The sequence below is a fragment of the Platalea leucorodia genome (genome assembly GCF_965183815.1).
Source record: "Platalea leucorodia genome assembly, chromosome: 22".
Taxonomy (NCBI): domain Eukaryota; kingdom Metazoa; phylum Chordata; class Aves; order Pelecaniformes; family Threskiornithidae; genus Platalea; species Platalea leucorodia.
In genome coordinates, this window is record NC_138844.1 from 5,213,195 (window position 1) to 5,232,795 (window position 19,601).

Genomic DNA, 19,601 nt, shown 5'->3' on the forward strand with positions numbered 1-19,601 from the left:
TAGGTCAGGCACACAACCTTCCGCTAGAAACACCCCTGTCATGAGCAGGACTTAGCGGGTCAGTCAGAAAGGGCTTCTGGACCGCTGCAACTCAAAGGGGAAAAACGTGCATCTCAAAACATAGATGGTGCCTGCAGATTAGGCCAACCTTCTGTCCCCAAAGGGATAAAGCAAGCGTGCCAAATTGAGCGTAAAGGGGGAAAAAAAATTAACAGCACAATTAAGAAAGGCTTCCAAAAATTCTACTCATCCAGGACAAATTTCTTTTTTCCACAGGGAGTAAAATATCAGGTTTCATCAGAACTGCGATAAGCAGACAAGTAGATTTTAAACCTGGGCTCAAATTTCCATTTCAATTTTTTAAGGCCAAATTAAAAGTTTAGCAGAAGAAATTAAAACTATTTCAGGATTTAAAGTCCAAAGCTTACAAGACCAATGTTGTACAAAATGAAGGAAAATCATTCTAACAATGAGCACAGATAATGTAATAGTATCAAGCAAAAGTACAAAAGCTTGATCAGATGCACAAAAAAAAAAAACTGAAAAGGAAGGCAAGTTAATATTTTTGATTTACTCATATCCACATGGTTATACTGTGGTTGCTAAATTTACCAACTTGCCTACAACACAAAACAAGAAACTCTTCCAGCTGTGTCAGTAAGTACATAACTTTTATGGGGAAAAAAGCGGCCAAGAAAGTTCTCTTGTAGAACAGGCAGTGCTGCCAGACACTTAAAAATCTCACACCCTTGGACGGTAGTTGTAATAGCTCATTCTTGCCTTCCTAAGATTTGTACGATAACGCACGCTGCTGCAGAAGTTAGAATTATCCAAACCAAAGCTAGAGTTGAAGGTATTTACTCAGTCTTATTTGGGATGATACCCAGTAATTACAGCTCCCTAGAACTAATCCAATTACTTCCAAGAATTAGTGAACAAAGAGGGGGAAAGACAGTATTTTAACAGCATACCTATAAGTAACAAGGCCCCAGTTCTCCATGGCACCTTTATAAAATAAATACAAAGGTTTATTGATATTGATACACACCTCTTCCTAAATGTTTAAAATTCAAATAAAATACAGTTCATCAATAAAGTGAGTTACTTTACCAGCAGCAAAGTCTGCAATAGCTATGAGATCAATTTTAGGAAGAGGGTAAGGAACATTGAAGTAGTCCTTATAAAAAGGCAGAGTTTTAGCAGCAACCTGTAAGAAACAAGAGGACAAATGTTAACTTGGAACAATTAGTAAAACTTGAAAATTTATGACTGAAACGAGCCTAAGAAAGCAGCATACACAAGATTTCTTCCAGAAGCCCCATTTCCAGCTTCTAGAGCCCAACGGTTTGGAACTCTCATACCCTTTTTCTCCAGGCTGCAGCCTACCCTTCGGTACTTCTCATCAACTTTGGTCCAAAGTCTACATCACCAAATCAGAACTGAATTAAAGCGTATGTTTTCGTCATTATAAACATTAGTTTGTCCACAACTGAAATTCTGCTTAATATCAAGCCCGGTCTCTCCGAGCCATTAAGGCAAACACCCCCCTCAAGAGCTTTGCATGGATTTAGGTGACTGAACAGAGGAGAGCGCTATGTCCAGCCTGTCATGAAGTCACTCTGAGCGCATTTACCTCTAATGCAAACTTTCCTTGTTCCGCTTTGCCAACAGGAGTGTAAACACGCACTAAGACGCCATCAAGGGACCTGGCCTCTACGAAGTCATATTCTCCCACCACAAACGCTACAAGATACGTCGACATTACAGGGGTGCGAGCAAACTTCACTTCCACCAGATTTTCATCATCTGGGTATGGTTTCCGGTCAATGACATTCTTTCAACATGAAAGGGAATCAGTTAGTTTCATGGAAGCGAAACTGTATTACACAATACATTTGACTAACTATTCCATCATTATGACTCACGCATTTAAAATGAAAGGACTTCTTTTATGATTTTAAAATACAGACCACAATGTAGTTCCCCTCCTAACTAAAAATGCCCCGTCACATATGGAGCTGTACGTTTATAATATATACGTTATATTCCATTACTGCAAAGGCAGCTGAACACATCTGCTATCAGCTGCTGTCCTTCAAAGAGAATATTACCCACATCCCAGCAAGGCACCAGGCTTTCACTTTAAATTCTGAAACAGAAACCATAACCATGTGGTCAGTGGGCAAGGCTAGACTTTACCGGTAACTGAAAGTTAGCTACTAGAATAAAAAAGTCTATTTTTAAACTGTCTTGTTCTTCTCCAGCAACATCTTCTAGAGATAATTGCGCCATATTTAGAGTAACAACCTGAAAATACCCACTCGTATTTGTGACAGAGATACTTCTACTTGCACACTGTACCCCAGTTCTGGTCAAAAAGTCTCTAGGGCAGAAAACATGCTTATTTATTTCAAGTGCTATGCCTGCTTATGTAGCTATAACAGCTATATAAACATGCAAAGGCACTTTTTTTTCCCCAGTCACTCTTAAATCAAGCAGCACGTGGCGTGACATATGCTAAGACTTTTTTTTTTTTTTTTTTAACCAAACACGACTGTGGTTTGTACAACCTGTTTAGGTTTTGTGCTAGCATCTGACATCACAATATAATATTTTCAAAAGTTGTCTCAATTTGGAGCTGCTTAGTATAGCTAGCAAGACAGCCTATATTCCTGTCTGTTACCAAGACATGCTATTAACTATCAAATAATCAGCTAGCGTTATTACAGTTTTATTTAAAGCACTGTTTACTTGCCCATCAAGAACTTACCATATTTGACAAAGCTACTCTGTCTTTAGGAACCACCAAAGAAATATCAAATGTTGCCTTAATAGCAGGCTCATCCCAGCAAGGGAAAGCTCTGCGAGCATCAGTAGCCTGAAGGAAATAAGAGCATTAAACAAATAAATCACAAGAGATTGTGGCAATAAAACACACACAAAAATTCAGCAGATTTTACAGGCCAGAAGTTGGGTGAATGATGGCTAGTCATTGATGTAGAGTCTCCTCGCTGACACTCTTGACCTCTGCATTAGAGCATTTTATTCTTACTGTTATAACTTATTTCACTCTCGGTTTAAAAAAAAAATGCAGCTGAAAAGCACTCTGTGCTCCGATGGAATTCTACAGTCTGAGCAAAATTTAGCAGAGTCATGACAGGAGCAAAGCTCAGTCATGTGAAAGCAGAGAGGGCACCCAGGCGTTCACAGACTGTACGCACAGACCACCTATTTATATTCTGTCAGTAGACTGCACCCAAGAAATGTTCTATTTGTACGAGGTAAGTACTCCATGTTTTTATGTAACCAGGCAGATAACTATGAAATTACAAGATGGTATGAAATTCTGTCATCATGTCCAGGGTTTACATAATACTTGAGACAGTATCTGGCTCAAATTTGGGATGTTATTAAGATACTGAGATAAAGGCAGTGCCCTATTAAAAAAATTAACATACTTCTTAAAGGAAAGTTATACAGAGATATTTGAGCACATCTAAATGCTTAAACATTGCAGCAATTGTATATATATGATGCATCCCACATCAGCATGATCCTTGGCTGGAGAATTTGCCAGATCCAGAATTTACTGACCTTGAAGTCGCAATGTAAAGGCTGCTTTTAGTATTACCCATCCACACTAAGAGCAAAGAGCAAATAAATATGGATTTTTGAAATTTACCCGGAGGGTATAGCTAAAGCTAGGAAATCGTGTCTTTGCTTCTTCTAAGCATAAATCCTACATAAAGAAGGACATTCCCTGAAAACAAAAATATAGCCCATACCTCAAACTGAGTGACAGCAGCATAGCGTGTGTCTCCAGTAGGGGTGGTATATTTACTTCGGTAAAAACCTTTCATTTTATCATTCAGCTCCCCTACGAAGTCTATCTTTAGCGTCCCTGTCCCTGTAACAGAAACAGATGGGGCATTGTTATTTGCATGTGCCAAACAGAACATTTATTTGGTCTGGACCTTCAGGCCAGGCTACTCAGCTGGCCGACTGCCCTTCTGAAATAAGATGTCCCTTCAACTCATCTCCACCCATCACTTTTTTGCCAGCCTCCCTCAAAGCCTTCACTCTCCTGACATAAAATAAGCTCCAGCAGACCAATGCAGGCAAAGCCAGACTCACCACAGCATTTTAGCACTCGATCGGCAAAGGCTGCTGCAGTCCCATTTCTAAACACAATGCAACAACCAGGAGAGACCTCCCTTAAGCCATTTGAGAAGTCCGATCCTACAATCCTTACTTGTCAGTAAAGTTTGAGACAGTATAGGATGGCTACTAAGTAATAACACCACCCTATGAAACCCACTACAAAAGCCAAGACGGAGCACTGGCTGCATTCAAGCTCCTAAGTCAATTAGTCTCAGGATTTATTCTGCCCTCGATGTCTCAGTGCAAAAGGGGAAAAAACCTGATCTTGATCAGAGATCAGCATGCCAGCATCCCACAGAATGAAACACTAAAGCTTTATCACCCTAGAATCTTTACATTTGTATTTGTCAAGATGAAATAAAACTGTTTTATTCAAACTGAGGAGCTGAGTTTCAATCGACAAACTCCTCAGAGCAAAAAAAACTGCAGCAGTTTCAAAAGAATTAGTATATTCACGCCTAGGAAAATGCTGCAGTAACTCAGATTAGCTCATTCTTGGTAAGAGGAAAACAGATCATCAGTAGCTAACATAAACAGCTTCTGAGCCTAACTCCCAATAGCAGGTAAATAATTACAGTCACCTCTGGTGCTGGAAGCAAACATCACCATTTGTGAAACAACATTTTCAATTCCAAAGTCTCACAAAGTGACTTACAGTGGACAGACTCCCCAGGGAGCACTACATTTGCAGTCAGAAACTTCAGGGGAGACAGAACTGTCCTACTCCAGCTTTTTCAAGTGCAAACATCTTAAACACATGGTTGAAGCAAGCAGAAAGCATGAAAATAGCTCTTACCTTTCTGAAGAGTACTGGGAAAGGAGAGAGTAACCTTTTCATCCTCATTTTGATAGTTGAACCCTGTGGCATGTACCTCTGAAAGAGAAAAACAGACTACTTTGTTTGAAATAAGCCCCAGACATGTTTACGTAACTCATGAACATTCAAAATTAACTGAATCGGCCGAACCCAACAACGCACTATAGTTACTGAACAAATCAATGAAGATTTTGAATAATCCAGAACGATATAAATGCAAGCAACCGAAGAAACACCACCCATTGTCGGAGTTCCATGTTATATTACCTTGCTTCAGACAAATAAATCTAACACATTTACATCCGACTATACAGCCACAGACTCAAAGCACCACCACCATGCTCCTTCCCCCTCTGCCCTGCGTCCCGTCCATCAGAACGCCGCGCTCGTACGTGGCAGGGAAGTCTTCCGCTGTGCCGAGTAATGAAAGCTGTACTGTTAAATTGTAAACCTGCAGTAAGAACAGTATCCTGCACAACACCAAGAACGCTGGTAACAGCTACTACAATCCTGACAAATGTTAAAATATTGCACAAAACTTCCCCTCAATATTAAACGCTTACATCAGTGCAGCAGGATTCTCACTAATTATTCCAAAGGGGATGCTTATGATTAATTAATTTGTGGATCACACTTTGAAAAGCATGCTAATAACCACAGCAAGGTGGTTTTGTTTGGTTTTAACCAGAAAGAAAAACACAACGTTGATTTTATTTAAAAATTGTCTTCAGAACCAGAGACCTACCTTGGAGTTTATATACCATTCAGCAAGGGCATCCAAAATCAACCAGAATATTAAGCAGTACGGCATTTACACAGCATTGGATCTATTTGTAGATGCAAACATCCGAACTAGGAGGCCAAGCTGGACAGATGGGAGGGAGGGAATCGGCACACAGGAATTAAGCTGTCCTGCAGCTTAGAGTTAGCAGAGCCCAGAGAGAACACCTGGTGTTGCTTCTTCCTTCCTAATTCATCAAGTCCTACTTGCTGCATCCAAGGTGACGTACATCGATGCTCCTTCAACCAAAAATCCAAAGTAGCTATGCAGGACCTCACTTTGCTAGTTCTGCTACCTGTGTCACTCCATACTCAACCACGGCAATAACTAGCTATCTTTAAGGAATGCAAATCTGCACCAAAACAAACGAGCACTGCTTTCCACCACACATCAGCATCTTGAACTACCAAACTTGGTAAGCCTGGACACAGTAATACATCTTTCTATGCAGACATACTGATGCATAATTCCGGATTTATAAATACAATAAACATTTGGCAGTTCAGTATAGTTTTGAAAGATATGGGAAATGCACAGACCAGTTTAAAGCAATGTGCTAGCATTCCTAGCACAAGTTGCCTGTCCCATCCCACTCACATCACTCAAATCGAAGTGAAAACACACCTGGGATACTGAAATGCCAGCAAGGGTCTAGCAACCTTTTCAGGTACTTTCAAAATTGACCTAGGAAGAAGGATTCAGTAAATAGCTTCAGTTGTCGACTGAAATAGATAGTAGTTTCGAATGGTCACAGAAAAAAGGACAAAAAGGAACACTAGAAAGTGCTGATACATCCTAAAAGAAAAATGTACCACTATATCAACTTCTTCATTATGTGGAATTCTAACAACAAAGCTTGATTGAAACAACAATTTAATTTACAGAACGACCTGTCTTCCACGCTCAAGTATCACTACAAGAATCCAGGTATTCGGTTTCAGAGGAAGCCTAAGCACAATCACAAGATGTTCAGCTAAGTTGTTCCATATGTGACAAAAGTAACTGAAAACATGTTTTTATTTTCATAAAATTTAAAGTGCTATTTATTCTGGAATAGTATGATTTCAGCCTTAAGTCAGAGTTAATACCAACCTCTGCTCACAGAGAACATAAATGCAGAAACTGCATGAATACATTAGTCTTAACTACTGGTTTCACAGTGCTCTGCTCAGCGTTTAATCAGAGTTAACCACCGTGCTAGGGTACATAATACATAAACACTTAAAATAAAAGAATTCTAGCTGTAAAAAAAAAATACAGTACAGAAACAAACTCAATAGAAAAAATTCTTTACAGGATCAAGTATAAGAACTTTAGACTTCTAAAGTCTACAGTCTAGTGACTGTACTGAGGAGTTCCAAGATTTTTAAAATCAGCTCTAAGAGGGATGAGATAGACCGTTTAAACAGAATACATGCCAAGGACAATGCCAGCAAGCGTTGGGCAATGAGCAACAAAAAGTAAAGGTTTAGCTTTTCTTCTTATAACTGTGGAATATTGAGGCAGAAAAGGAGACGTTATAAGAAAGGTGGAGAGAAGATATTCAGGGGAACAACGCTGATGTACAACACACTAGTCTGAAAGTGGGCTTCCAAGCAACAGAGAGCGGAGCTGATTGCTGACTCCATCGTTTAGATCTGATGAATTTTGACCCCGGCTATCGTTAAGAGTCCAACAGACCACAAAGCTGCTGTTCTGCGACAGCATGTTAGTGACCTCGGTCAGAGGGAAGGACGGGATGAATACCTGTCAGAAACTTCTGTCAGCCTGCCTGGGAGGAATCCCACTGCCGGACAACCTGCAGATGCTGAGCTGTCAGCCTGTGGTCAGAGGCTAAATGAAAACCTGAGAAACATCTGATAAAGATCAGCACAAGAATGCAGAAACACTCCCCCCCCCATGTATTTTAAAATGACCACAGCAAACCAAAAACATTTGTATTTTTTTACAACTTCTAATGGAAACAATCTGATACCAAAGACAAACAATACCATGACTTCAGGATCATAGTTCTAACCTAGTGAAACTGAGAAATACAGAAGAATGCGTGTTATGCAGATCTTCTGCCAAAAGTTGACAATGAATATTAAATTTCCCCCTCCTCCTCTCCCAAATGTGAAGTCCTCCTAAGTGTATTTGAATTTGTAGCTCCACTACTTTATAACCTTTTTAACCTGACCTAGGAAAGCCATAGGAGAGACCCAGGTAAACATCACCTGTGCCAGAAGGTGGTGAAGACCTTTGGTTTTTTTCCCCTGCAACAGCCTGGGAAAGCATTAACACACCACAGAAAGCAACCTTGTTACAAAGAGCTTCTCAACCTTAATTTTACAGTGTTAGATCCCAATTACCCTAAGGTTAGAAACAATGTTTAAACAAGTTATAGCTTAAATAGGCTGGAAGCAGCCACCTCATGAGCGGCGCTGTGCCCTCCCAGCACACACCGACCACCAAAGCCCTGCGATACCCCAGGACTGCCCCGCTTGCCGCGACGACTCGCCTCTGAAGAACACCTAGAAGCAACGCCAAGGGTACATCTCCAACAAAAGGTACCGCTCATTTACAGTTTCGCAAGACATGTACTCAGGAGGAGTCGGTCTCTAGAATTTCCATGCTCAACTCCAGCAATTTTTTGTAATTCTCAAAGCAGCTGCTTATATATCAGTTTCCGAAACAACAGAATATAAATGAGTCAAAGTTACATTTTTTTTAAACTAACTATTCAGTGCCAATAATTTAATCCAGAGCAAAAGAACCACGGAAAACCATCAACAATACTTTTTGTTAGCGTTTAAGAGAACTGCTTATAACAAAGATGTAATTGCAGTAAAAGGCTGTCTGAATTCCTAACAGTGTTGAACACAAAAGCTCCTGAAGAGAACAACACAATTTTGGCAGCCTACTAACTTTGGAGAGTTTGGCACTGCAAGGTTGCAAGTTAATCACTAGCACATTAGCACACAGTCTGGACCAAGTCGCATGAGAAAAGAAAAAGCTGCTAGTGCTCCATGCCTTTGGAAAAAATGAATAAAAATCGGATCTAGCAACCCTCCCAAACTCAGAGCACTACATATCGAATTTTACAATAGCATGTTAAATAAATTACAGCCCTTCTACAGAGTACTGCCTTAAATTGCACAGTAACCAGATGGATACATCAATTAATGATCCCCATTTCTGTATTACATGCTTATGAATGTGGATCCTAGCCAGAGGTTTTAAGCAATGTCAAACGTGCATGTATTTCAAAGTGAAGGCAAAGCCAAGTGCAAGCGATGGAATTTTTTCAAGTAGCCCTCATTCCATGGCATGAAGAAGTCACAGGCAATTAAGGTATGGTGGCTTAATGAACTTGCATTCATCAACTGAGCTGCAGTGACTGGGTGCACTCTGCCTACTCTATCTGCAAATTAAACACGTTAGCTTAAAACATCTACATGTTGACATAGCACACACTGTCCTCCTTCAGCATTAGCCACTGAACTATGCTGATGCAATTCCCGGGAACGCTAATGCTTTCAAGCCCTTTCGCATCTTTTCACGTGTTTCAAACCAGTGGTTGTAAAATCCTTTAAAGGAGTCAGAAGTAATCTCGCCTATCAGATATTCCCAAACTGTCCATGCCAACGCAGCTCAGGCCTCCTTAAAAAACCTACCCTTAAAAATTCTGTCACATCAAGTCCTCTCCAGAAGAAAGGATGAAGATGAGCTTTTCTACAACAAAGAAAGGTTTCACAACTGGCTTAAACAAATCTAGTCTACTACGGGCGGAGACAGTAGTCTAATTTTTCCCACCTGGCCCCAGCTGCCTGTTCCCATTCCCTCCCTTCCACTGGCATTCGCATACAATCATCAGGATCAGGAAGATCATCTGTCTCCAGGCTGCTTTTTTTTGTCCCCCCTTGTAGAGGCAGTTTTCAGCCAGTGCAGTTTCCTGATCCACACGACTGCTCAACAGCACAAACACGAATGCCAACAGAAGGGAGGGGGTGAGGACAAGCGTCATTGCCCCTTTCCACAGCAGCATGATTTCAGACTGCCTTACGATCACCGTGAAACTAAGCACTGCTCAGATACACTTGGGTCACATTGCTCAGCTTTCCATAAGCACTAGTGATCTTTTGTTGTTTTTAAATGTCAGCTGAGGGTCTGGTATAACCAGCATCCAGCACTAGCATCCAAGCATGTCCCTACCATACCAGGAAGGAAAAGACTAAAACAATGAGTTCTGGCCTTAAAACCTTCTAAAGGTTGAAGTACAAATCAAAGTTCACTTGATTATTTCTGCTAAACATCACTACGGCTGCTGGTAATTTTCTACGCAAAATTGCCAACTACTACCCTCCAAGCATCTCTAAATTTAAGAAGCTGCTTTAGATCCCCCGGTATCTGAAAAGCTTTCCAAGCTAAAGGCAGTATAATTCACTGATTATGACTCCATCACAACTCCACAGCTCCTTAAAAAAGAGATTCACAAGAAGCTCAAACTACTTAGCATTCAGTAAGTATGAAACTCAGTCCCCTAAAATTTACCTTAAGAACCCACTTGCTTAGGAATGCCTTTTCAGTTCTTCATTTAGCTGAGCAAAGTCAACCATTTGGACAAAGGTAGTACAGCACGTGCGCACCTAAACGCTAACGCTGCGCTATAAACATTTGACTACAAATACTAAAAACTAGCTTCTGGAAAAAACAAAACCAATTGCTCGTTATGATTAGTGGGAGGAGCCAGTCATAACTTCAGCAACGGAAAACTCAGTCTTTGGAGTAGCTTTGTTCCATTACAGCATACCTGGCACAAACGGCAAATCCACAACCTCCAGATACAATCACTACACTATTTTTATGATGAAACAGAGCATTTTTCTACTCCAAAGTACTGCGTAATCAATCTCTCCTGGTTTATTATTCCTGATCGCTCAATTGTGGATTACGCAGCAAAAATTTTTACTTTGACTTTAAAGCTTCAGAGATCCTCCCTCCGCTTCCTCTCAAATATTGGGCAATAATCTGATTTCCCTGCAAATCTGCATTAAAATTCCAAAGACTAAGTTCTACCCTCTGCTGTATCCATCTTGAGAAGAGTGAATAGGAGGGCAGGGAAAGCCCGGCCCACAGTTCTAGTTAAGGTTTCTCTTGTTGTACAAGCCACAGTGCCGTAGGCACTCAAGACTTACAAGAATGATTAGGAAAAGAATAAACTATTCTGCACAAAAGTCACCAGAACACCTCCATAAACAAGGGAAAGGTATCTGTTGAACAAGGTCTCTTTTTCACACAGCCACTTTTCAGAACAGAAACACACTTAAAAGAAGATAAGTGACCAATTATCTTTTGTCTCACATTTACAGACAAGCGTGAGACAAATTCCTCCCCACTGAGGTACAGAACTAAAAGAGGTAACGATTCTTCGCTAGGGCCTTTAAAGGACAAAACGTCACTAACTTCTCACTGGTTTTCATATATAGGCAATTGGTATGAGGCTCCCCTAAGTAACTAAATCCTGGCTGATATTTCTGTTGGTTGATTGGGCTATATTTCGTACTCTGTTTTTGAGACCAGTTATACAATTACTACCCAAAAGCTGCGCACAATAGAAGCATTAGTAAGACTGACTTGATCTGTATCAACAGGTGCCAGCAAATAGCCTGCCAATTTCATGCAATTTTACTTCCAAAGCCATTATACTAGTTGGCAGTTTACCAAACTGAAAGATATGTTTTAACCCCATGAAGCCTGAGTATAACTAAATAGGCAACAAATATTCAAATATTGATGATCCAACAGTTTGAGAGGTGAGTGCCTATACGATAGCCAGAGTGCTGCACTCCTATTGCTGTCTGTCCAGAGCACCACATTCAAGGCTATCCGAAAAATCAGAATGAAGGAATTTAAGCCACAGAAACTCACTTCCAGTGTACCTGGGTTTAAGTCTTCATTAAGCTCTACTGTTAATGCTTTGAAGTTACAAGCAGAGCATGTCACTGTTAAAGAATAGAAAAATAGACCCCTATGAAAGGGAAATCAGCTCTGAAAACAACAAAGATCATACATTACAATAAAGATCCTCTCTATTTTATGTCTTTTTCCCGATTTGACTGGAAAGAGACTTTATTCCTAGGTACCTTTCCGATTTATTTTCATCTTCTCAATGACAAAATAAAAAATTAATAGGTGGTTTGGGCCTATGGCCCAGTGGTAGGTGGAACAGACTCCACACACACTCCGCTATTACTACCACTCTCGTTATCGCCTCATTACTCAGTATAAGAAATAGCTCCAGGAGCGCTTAGCAACACAGTGCATCCAATCAACTAAAGATCACTAACGGCAGCGTGTGAAAGGCATGCAGGAACGGAGCGCCAGGATACAACCCGGGAGCCCAAATCAAGCACGTAGGAAGCAGCGCTCTATTCTTTCACTATCGGAACTCGGTGGCCGGACTCCAGCTCTTTGGTAACGCTCTTCGCCGCTGCGCTCTCTCGCTGCGACTGCACTTCCTGCAGTGAGCTCTACTTTTCCACAACACACCCACCGAACGCTACTTCCTTAGGACAGAGTTCCCCATCTACCTAAGCACCGCTCGGCTGCTCTCAACTTAAGCCCTCTGATTTCTTTAATACTATATTAAAAACAAAAAAAGTCAAAGCAATTTAAATGCAAAGGCTCATTGCAGACATTCCACTTGTCACATACAAATCTATTAGCCATAGGATAATGTCTCTACAACAAGAACTGAAATCGTCCCTACCAAATCCAGTCCAGAAAATTAAGATTTCTTTTCTTCTTTAGGGGTTTGGACAAACACAGCCCTTCTCTCCAACTTCCTTCAGCTGTTGCACAAGCATACTTGAGAAGTTTAATCATAATCGAAGGAACACCCTTCTCCCATCCATCATCAAGATCATTCCTTTAATTCACAATCATGGTTTTAACAAAGTGCTTCATGACATCATTGTGGTATTTGCCTTATAAAAAGGGAAGCTCTGCAGAGGCTTTTGTCATCTGAAGGACTTAAGAAACAGTCAAACACAGTGGGCCAAATAGCTACTGTGCTTGAAATAGCAAAGGCTGCGTAAGAAAACCAGAAAGGCTTTGCACACTATTAGACCACTGCTCTGTTTCAAGGAGCTTATTTTCCACACCTCAATCATTTCATGCTTCAATTGCTAAAACTTTTTTTGTGTCTGCTACATCTCCTCAAAATATAATTGGGGAAGATGTCAGCTACCATAACTGTGTCTTACAAACAGGTACTGCTTCTTCGATTTCTCCAGTAACTTCCAGCCTTTCACTGAACTGGATCCCAACCATTGTCTCCTCCACACAATCACATTTTTCCGTGCTGTCCTACGCTCGAACACCCTGCTAAATGTCAATTAAGAGTCTCCTGCACTTTTTCAAATCCTTCCCAATGAGTATTTCCTCCTGCAGGCCATTATCGATGCATTCCTTATCTAAGTCCTTGTCACAGATTTTGTCAATATTGTGAAGTCCATAGGTACAGGTCATGTTCTTACACAGATATCTGGTACAAAGATAAACAAACATGTCAAAACAGTCGGACACCCTTTTGCCTACGACACTCAGGCACGATGGAGTTGAACACAGATTTCATGGAAGCTTGAGGTAACTTATTTTAAGCATAATGCAAATGGTAGCGATGAGAAGAGAATGAAGGTTAGAGAATTAATTTTGTGCTTCTAGGGGTGGGTTAGCTTATCAAAAAACTATTACATAATTTTGCAATCAAAGTTGTTAACTGTTGGCAACAGCATCTCACATCAGAATGAAATGGATTAAAAACTCCAGCAAAAAAGCAATCCTACCTTCGTCTCCTTCTGGCGCATAGGAAGCTGTAATAATGTCAATGTCAGCACAGTTCATCACAATTTGGTTGGTTGCCTGTTTCACCTGGAAGAGAAATTGTATGAGCATCAGGAAGAAATGGTGTTCCCTGCTCCCTTAGACAGGCATTCCCCCCTCCCTTTAATCTAAAAACCCCTCCATCATCAAGTATTTGAAATAAAATCTAGTGCTTAAGAGTGGTAAAAAAGAAAAAGATATTCCACTGACTGATCTCATTTGTTCCAGAACATGAGTACTTGAATCGTGTTCAAGCCATCTAGGCCTACTTATCAAGACTGTAAATTATTTAAGGGAATGGACGGCCTGTTAAAAATTGGTATGTACGCTTGACAATAGGGCCCTTGTACATGCCTGGGAATCCAAGACCAATAAAAATAGATAGCGAGCCTGCGAGCTTCCTTTTCGAGATGGCCTACAGGAGACTAGAGTAAAAGCCTTTGAACACAAACTTACATCTTTCAGAGATGATCAGAAATACAACCTACGGTACTGTGTTCTAAACTGTCGACACTATAAGAACTTCTTAGGTTAAAAACATCTGCCAAGAAATTCGCCTTTACATTTTCCTGAAAGCTTTCCTTCTGCCAGCTCTTGGCTACACACACTTTGCTTTATTTAACAAGTGGCCAGCTCCCAGCGTAGTAATAAACTGTCTCACTGTGCCAGCTTTCTATTTGGATGCAAGAGCTTGAATACAGAGGAATTCAAATTAAATATCAATTAATTACAAAGGGGTAAAATATTTGGGAATTAAACTAGGAATTATTTAGAAACTTATGACTGAAACCACTAGAATCATCACACTGGAATGAGCTGGTAATCCTGCTAGTCCAGGATACGATTTCTAGCAGTAGGCACCGCCAGTTCTTTAAATAAAAGAGCAACAATTTCTGTAACAGCCAACTAGAGTTTAACGTATGCACGAAGGAACTGCTTCCTACCCCAGACAGTAAGTTCCTTAAAGCATAAGGACTTATATCCCTTTCTTGGTTTTTCACTATTATAACCTTAAAATGCCCTATTAACACTTGTGCCCATCACTCTAGCTATCCACGTCGGAACACAGCAGACACCAACTGGACTCATTTGTCTGTGATGGAAACTGGTTCCCATGAATCAAGAGCTCCTTCGCCCTGTCGCAAAACCAGCAGAGCGCTCTGCGTGTGCACACCAGCTCACCGTTCAAGCATCTGAGTGTAAATGGATTTATTACAAGTAAGGCCACAATAATAAGCTGTGAAGTGCCATAGTTGAAACAGGCACTTATCACTCTGCCATAAAGGAGCTGGTATCTACACAAGGTGAGTAAACAGAAGCAGATACTTAGTCTTAAGCTGTTCTACCTAGGCTCACTGAAGAAATGGTTCCTTAGTCATTGTGTACATAAAAACTGATTTCAAGTCTAGTCAGTGGTGAGAGGCTTAAGAAATTTAAATGTGTAACTCAATAGGCGTACCCGCATCATAAGAACGGTCCATCCAGTCTAACAATCTGTGAACCAAAGGGCTAATAGCAGATAGGCCAAGGCAAGCCAGCCCCCACAGCAGATGGTTAACACAAGACAAACCTAACTCGGACGTTTCTTTCCAACTTCAGTCACCAACTTTGCCTCTGAAGCAAATGTCTATGACTTAGTCCTATTAACAGAAATGTTTGTAAAAGTCCTTAAGTAATATTTATTATACTTTTTGATAAGCATGACTCCTAGCAAATCTTTCCAAATCCTGCTTGTCAGTCACCCTGCAGCAGCGTGCTGTACAGAACAGTGCAGAAGAGCTGTGTTGTTTTCACCATGTTGCCTCTTTCTGGTAATAAAACTAAAACAATGTTACCTCATAAACTTAACCTGATTCTAAAAACAACATGCTTGCAAAGCATAAAACTGGCAAACTTTAACAGCTGAAGTGACACAGGTTAGATTTGATGCTTCTAGTCAAGATTTACAATCTGAAATCTCTTTCCTTTTTTTCCCAGTTAGGTGTGCATGAAACTAAAGGATTATAACACCTCTGAAAACCTAAGATCAAAGCCCAACAATTTTCACCACAATATTAGGGTTCGGGGTTTTTCAAGGTCTTCTAAAACACAGAAAAATCAGAATGAGAAAAGCTTTTTATAAACGTCTAGTAGAGACCTTTATTCAATCTACAAATCCAAATCTCTCTGGATTAAGAATTCAAGATGCATAAAGAGCTGTCCAAATTGCAGACAACACTGGGTTTAACAATAGGCTTGATCCTTAAAAAATAACCTCTTCCGAGGACAGAAGAATTTTCAGTGTAGCACTGTGCCTGCAAAATAATAAAGTTTAGGTTTAAGCGGAGACAACTTCAGAGGCTCCTTAGAAAGGCAATTACCTATTTTTAGATTTTTTTTCTTACCTCCTACAAATATCAAACCAGTTTTACAAAAGAGTGCAACATACTAGAAAACATTTAAAGGGACTGAGTGAACCAGTAGCCTAAAAAGTGTTTACCCTCCAACTCCCCAAAAATGACAGGCAAAATTCAGCGTGCGGATAGGAATATTGGCAGTGTATTGCACAGCAGACTTCTGAGGCTCTCAGAATTTAATTCGGGGGGGGGGGGGGGGGAAAGGTTTTCACCTTGGCACACAGGCTCTAGCATGAGAGCCTCCTCCCTCTGATCCACTACAAATAACGAAGTACAGACACACCTGTAAGAACAAAACTATAAACTGCCCAGCATACTTAACTTACAACCATTTTACCTCACAGAACCTATAGCCTAATGCTTACAGACACCACATATATCATGAAGATGAATGAACGGGTTTTACTGTAAGTGATACCTTGAAACAGCTTTTACATTTCTGTTAATGCTATGTTCTGGAAGACAGATATTCTGCTCATGCAGTGCTTTTCATGAATGCAATCATATTAAAAGGCAAGAAAAACATGCATAAGGTATACCCAATTACAAAACTGTATATATGCGAACCGTCACCCTGCTTCACCTTGCTCTATAATATAATAAATTTACTCTTCAACAAGAAGCAGCTAATCAAGGCAAGAGCAAGCTACAAATGCCCACAACGAAAGGAGCTTTGCCATAAGGCTGACAGGCTTAAAAGCAGCAGATGAACCGAGATCAATATCTGGAATGAAGGAATGTTTCAAAACTTTAAATGTGTTGCTTTTGATGAAACTCTTGTAACACTGATCACAATTCAAATACCTACTGAGATTAGCCAGACACATATACCACAGGCAGGTCCGCCCTGCAATAAACCTGCAGACCTTTAAGATGTTTTAACTGTGTCGGTGACCTGTCGTTAGACTAAGATGACACACGCTTCCCAACCCCCTACACGTCCACACTCGTGCTCAGCACTTGTTTCTGGGAAGGAAAATCGCACCCAGTAGGAGATAACAGCTTAAGTCCCTGCAAAAGTTTTCCAAGGTAACATCATTTGATGGAAGAAGAACTAAAAAGGCTAATTATTTAGTTCTGAAAATGAAGACATTTTCAAAACTCTGCCAAATAGGACTCGAACATGCTGTAAAGCTTTTGATTTTCACCGGTTATCGGAGCAGGAAAGGACTTAAAAGGAAAATCTTTTTAGGACATTAGAAACAAGAATTTGAATGGCTTCAGTGGAATGCCAGCCTACCTGAAACACAGGATGAGGTGCACCAAAAGAAACCTTCTATAGTCAAAACTAATTCTCTAGAGCCATTCATAACACTAGACAATTAAAATCTTGTCACTCAGTTTCAGAGGCCTTTTCCAAATGTAGCATTGTAACAAGCATGTATGTTTTTAGCATCTTGCTCTCTAAAAATAGACAACTAAAATTACCTCCGTTCTGTTCTAGGCTGCATCTTTTTAAGAATTTCAAACTTTAATGAGAAAAGGAATAAAAAGTTTTATTCATCTGCATCTCGAGCAAATTAAGGTAGCCAAGTAGTAAAATTACCAATGCCACAACTAATTGGCTCACTGGAAAAACTCGCTTCATTCCAAAGAGCATCCAACTACATTCGTCTGTAGCAGTCACACATACTTCAGAAGTGTCAAATTCACACAGACAAGTAAATCCCTTTGAAACTATGATCAGTGCACTCATCTTTGCCTTATGAATTACAGAACTGAAAGAGGCCTTTCTGTGGGGGAGAAGAGCAAAGGCATTCCTATTTTTGAAGCTGATGGCATAAGGGTACACAGAGCCCCGAGGTCCCGACTTTGAAGCACCAGACTTGAAGACTCAGCGTGGTACCCTTAACACTCAAATTCAGATCTAATTTTATGTGCTGGAAATGTATGTTACAATGCTGGATAACGTGACCGTATATTTATACTAGACAACTCCCCCTCCAAGATACAGACCACAAATACTACACCCATTAAGCTTAATTTTTCAAGGTTTACATACAAGAGCGTCACAATTAATCTTTAACCGGCATGCAGCAAGATCAGAGGACTACACATTCTTTAGTCTAGCAGATACTGCATAATTAACCTATAAAAAGCAACAGATACAGGTTAAACATTGCTAAATATAACAGAGTATCCTTAAGACATATTAAAGGGGCTGGGAAAGATATTTAAAAGAGCCATCTACCTCAGGTTGTAAATTCTTTAAAGTAAAGGGAGGTTGCTTTGCAACCAAGAAACACCTCACTGCAGTTGCCAATGAAAGAAAGGAATCGCCACACGACACTCTCCAAAGAAGGCAGTTTATACAAAGGTAAATACCAGGAAGTCAGAAGCCAACCATGCACCTTTCTGAAGCTCTGCACCCCTACGCCCTGCGCCGAACAGGTGATCGTTTGGAGCCGTGACAGCGTTCCGAACTTCCATTTAGAAGCTTAAAACAACCATTGAACTTTGGGAGCCAGATGTTTGTTTCTGTTGCTAGTTACTCATGTTTGCCTTTTCAGCACGATGCTGAAGAACAGAACGGCTGCACATCCCCTCTTTGTTCCAGCCCTCCGTTAGGACTCCCGGGAGTCAAAAGCAGAATGGAAAAAAGTTGACCTAGACACTGAGTAATATGAGTGCACTGCACTGATAACTAGACCCTGAGAATCAGGGTTATAATAATTAAATCTCAAGCTAACAGATGAATAAAGTAGATGAACTATTTCCACCCAAAAAAAATAAAAAAATCTTAATTGTGCTCATTCAGAAACATCCCCACACACCCAACAAATCAACAGTTTAAAATGCTGAACGATGATGTAATTGATGGAGTCATCACAGGGCTGTGAGCAGGCGACTCTATTTCAGCTCCAGATCTGCTACCGACACACAGTGTCCGATTCTCCCGCAACCACGTTTTGTCCTAGCTGTTATAAGGGTTCCTTGTGGAATAGTTCATTTAAGGATTTTTTGGTTTTTTAACTGTGATAAATGGCAATTATATACTGTTAGTTTATATAATTGTTACACAATTCTACAGACTTAAAAAACATCCATATGACCACAAATCACATTATTTAAAAATCTCAAGTAACCGGACAAAACTTAATATATAGGTTACCAGACACAGCTTCACAAGACTACAAAATTAAACTATCAAGAGACAGATTCCAGTATCGTTCCTTTATCAAGAAACAACAAATACTAGACAGAAGGCCAATTCCCTAACCTGAAAACAAAAAGTGCCACAATAAACGACAAACACGTATCATTTCTTTTTAAGGCTTTGAAATCAACCTGGTCACTGCTGACACTGAAGCAACAGCCTTATTTTTTGAATCATAAAAGGCTTTATCCTCTGAAGCTTATCTGAAGGAGCCATGTAAGTGTAACATTCATTATTGTGGCATAAAGACAAAATGTTTTATTAAGTTATTTATATGTACAAAAGCCAAGACTGGAAAGTTATTTAACATTTCTTTATGGCTTGGTGCTCAAGTCGAAAGACTTACAAAAATTCTACACAGAAGGCTGCCAAATCCCATTTAGTGGCTGTGAGTGAGAAACACAAACTGACTGATCAAGTGTT

At 40.2% G+C, this 19,601-nt stretch overlaps 1 protein-coding gene across 3 annotated transcripts in view; it reads right to left on the reverse strand.

The window, feature by feature from the left end:
- Positions 1-19,601, reverse strand: part of NPEPPS (aminopeptidase puromycin sensitive) — a 39,503-nt gene that overhangs the window by 16,727 nt on the left and 3,175 nt on the right. For 2 of the 3 annotated variants that reach the window (XM_082331874.1, XM_082331875.1), the window contains exons 2-8: positions 13,589-13,673; positions 4,958-5,035; positions 3,786-3,907; positions 2,771-2,878; positions 1,634-1,834; positions 1,111-1,207; positions 972-1,005 (exon numbers count right to left, since the gene is read on the reverse strand). In XM_082331874.1, the coding sequence (XP_082188000.1) occupies positions 972-1,005; positions 1,111-1,207; positions 1,634-1,834; positions 2,771-2,878; positions 3,786-3,907; positions 4,958-5,035; positions 13,589-13,673 (725 nt within the window). Of the gene's footprint in view, positions 1-971; positions 1,006-1,110; positions 1,208-1,633; positions 1,835-2,770; positions 2,879-3,785; positions 3,908-4,957; positions 5,036-13,588; positions 13,674-15,762; positions 15,905-19,601 lie in introns of those variants that run through there. The other variant, XM_082331876.1, reaches the window with a different exon arrangement.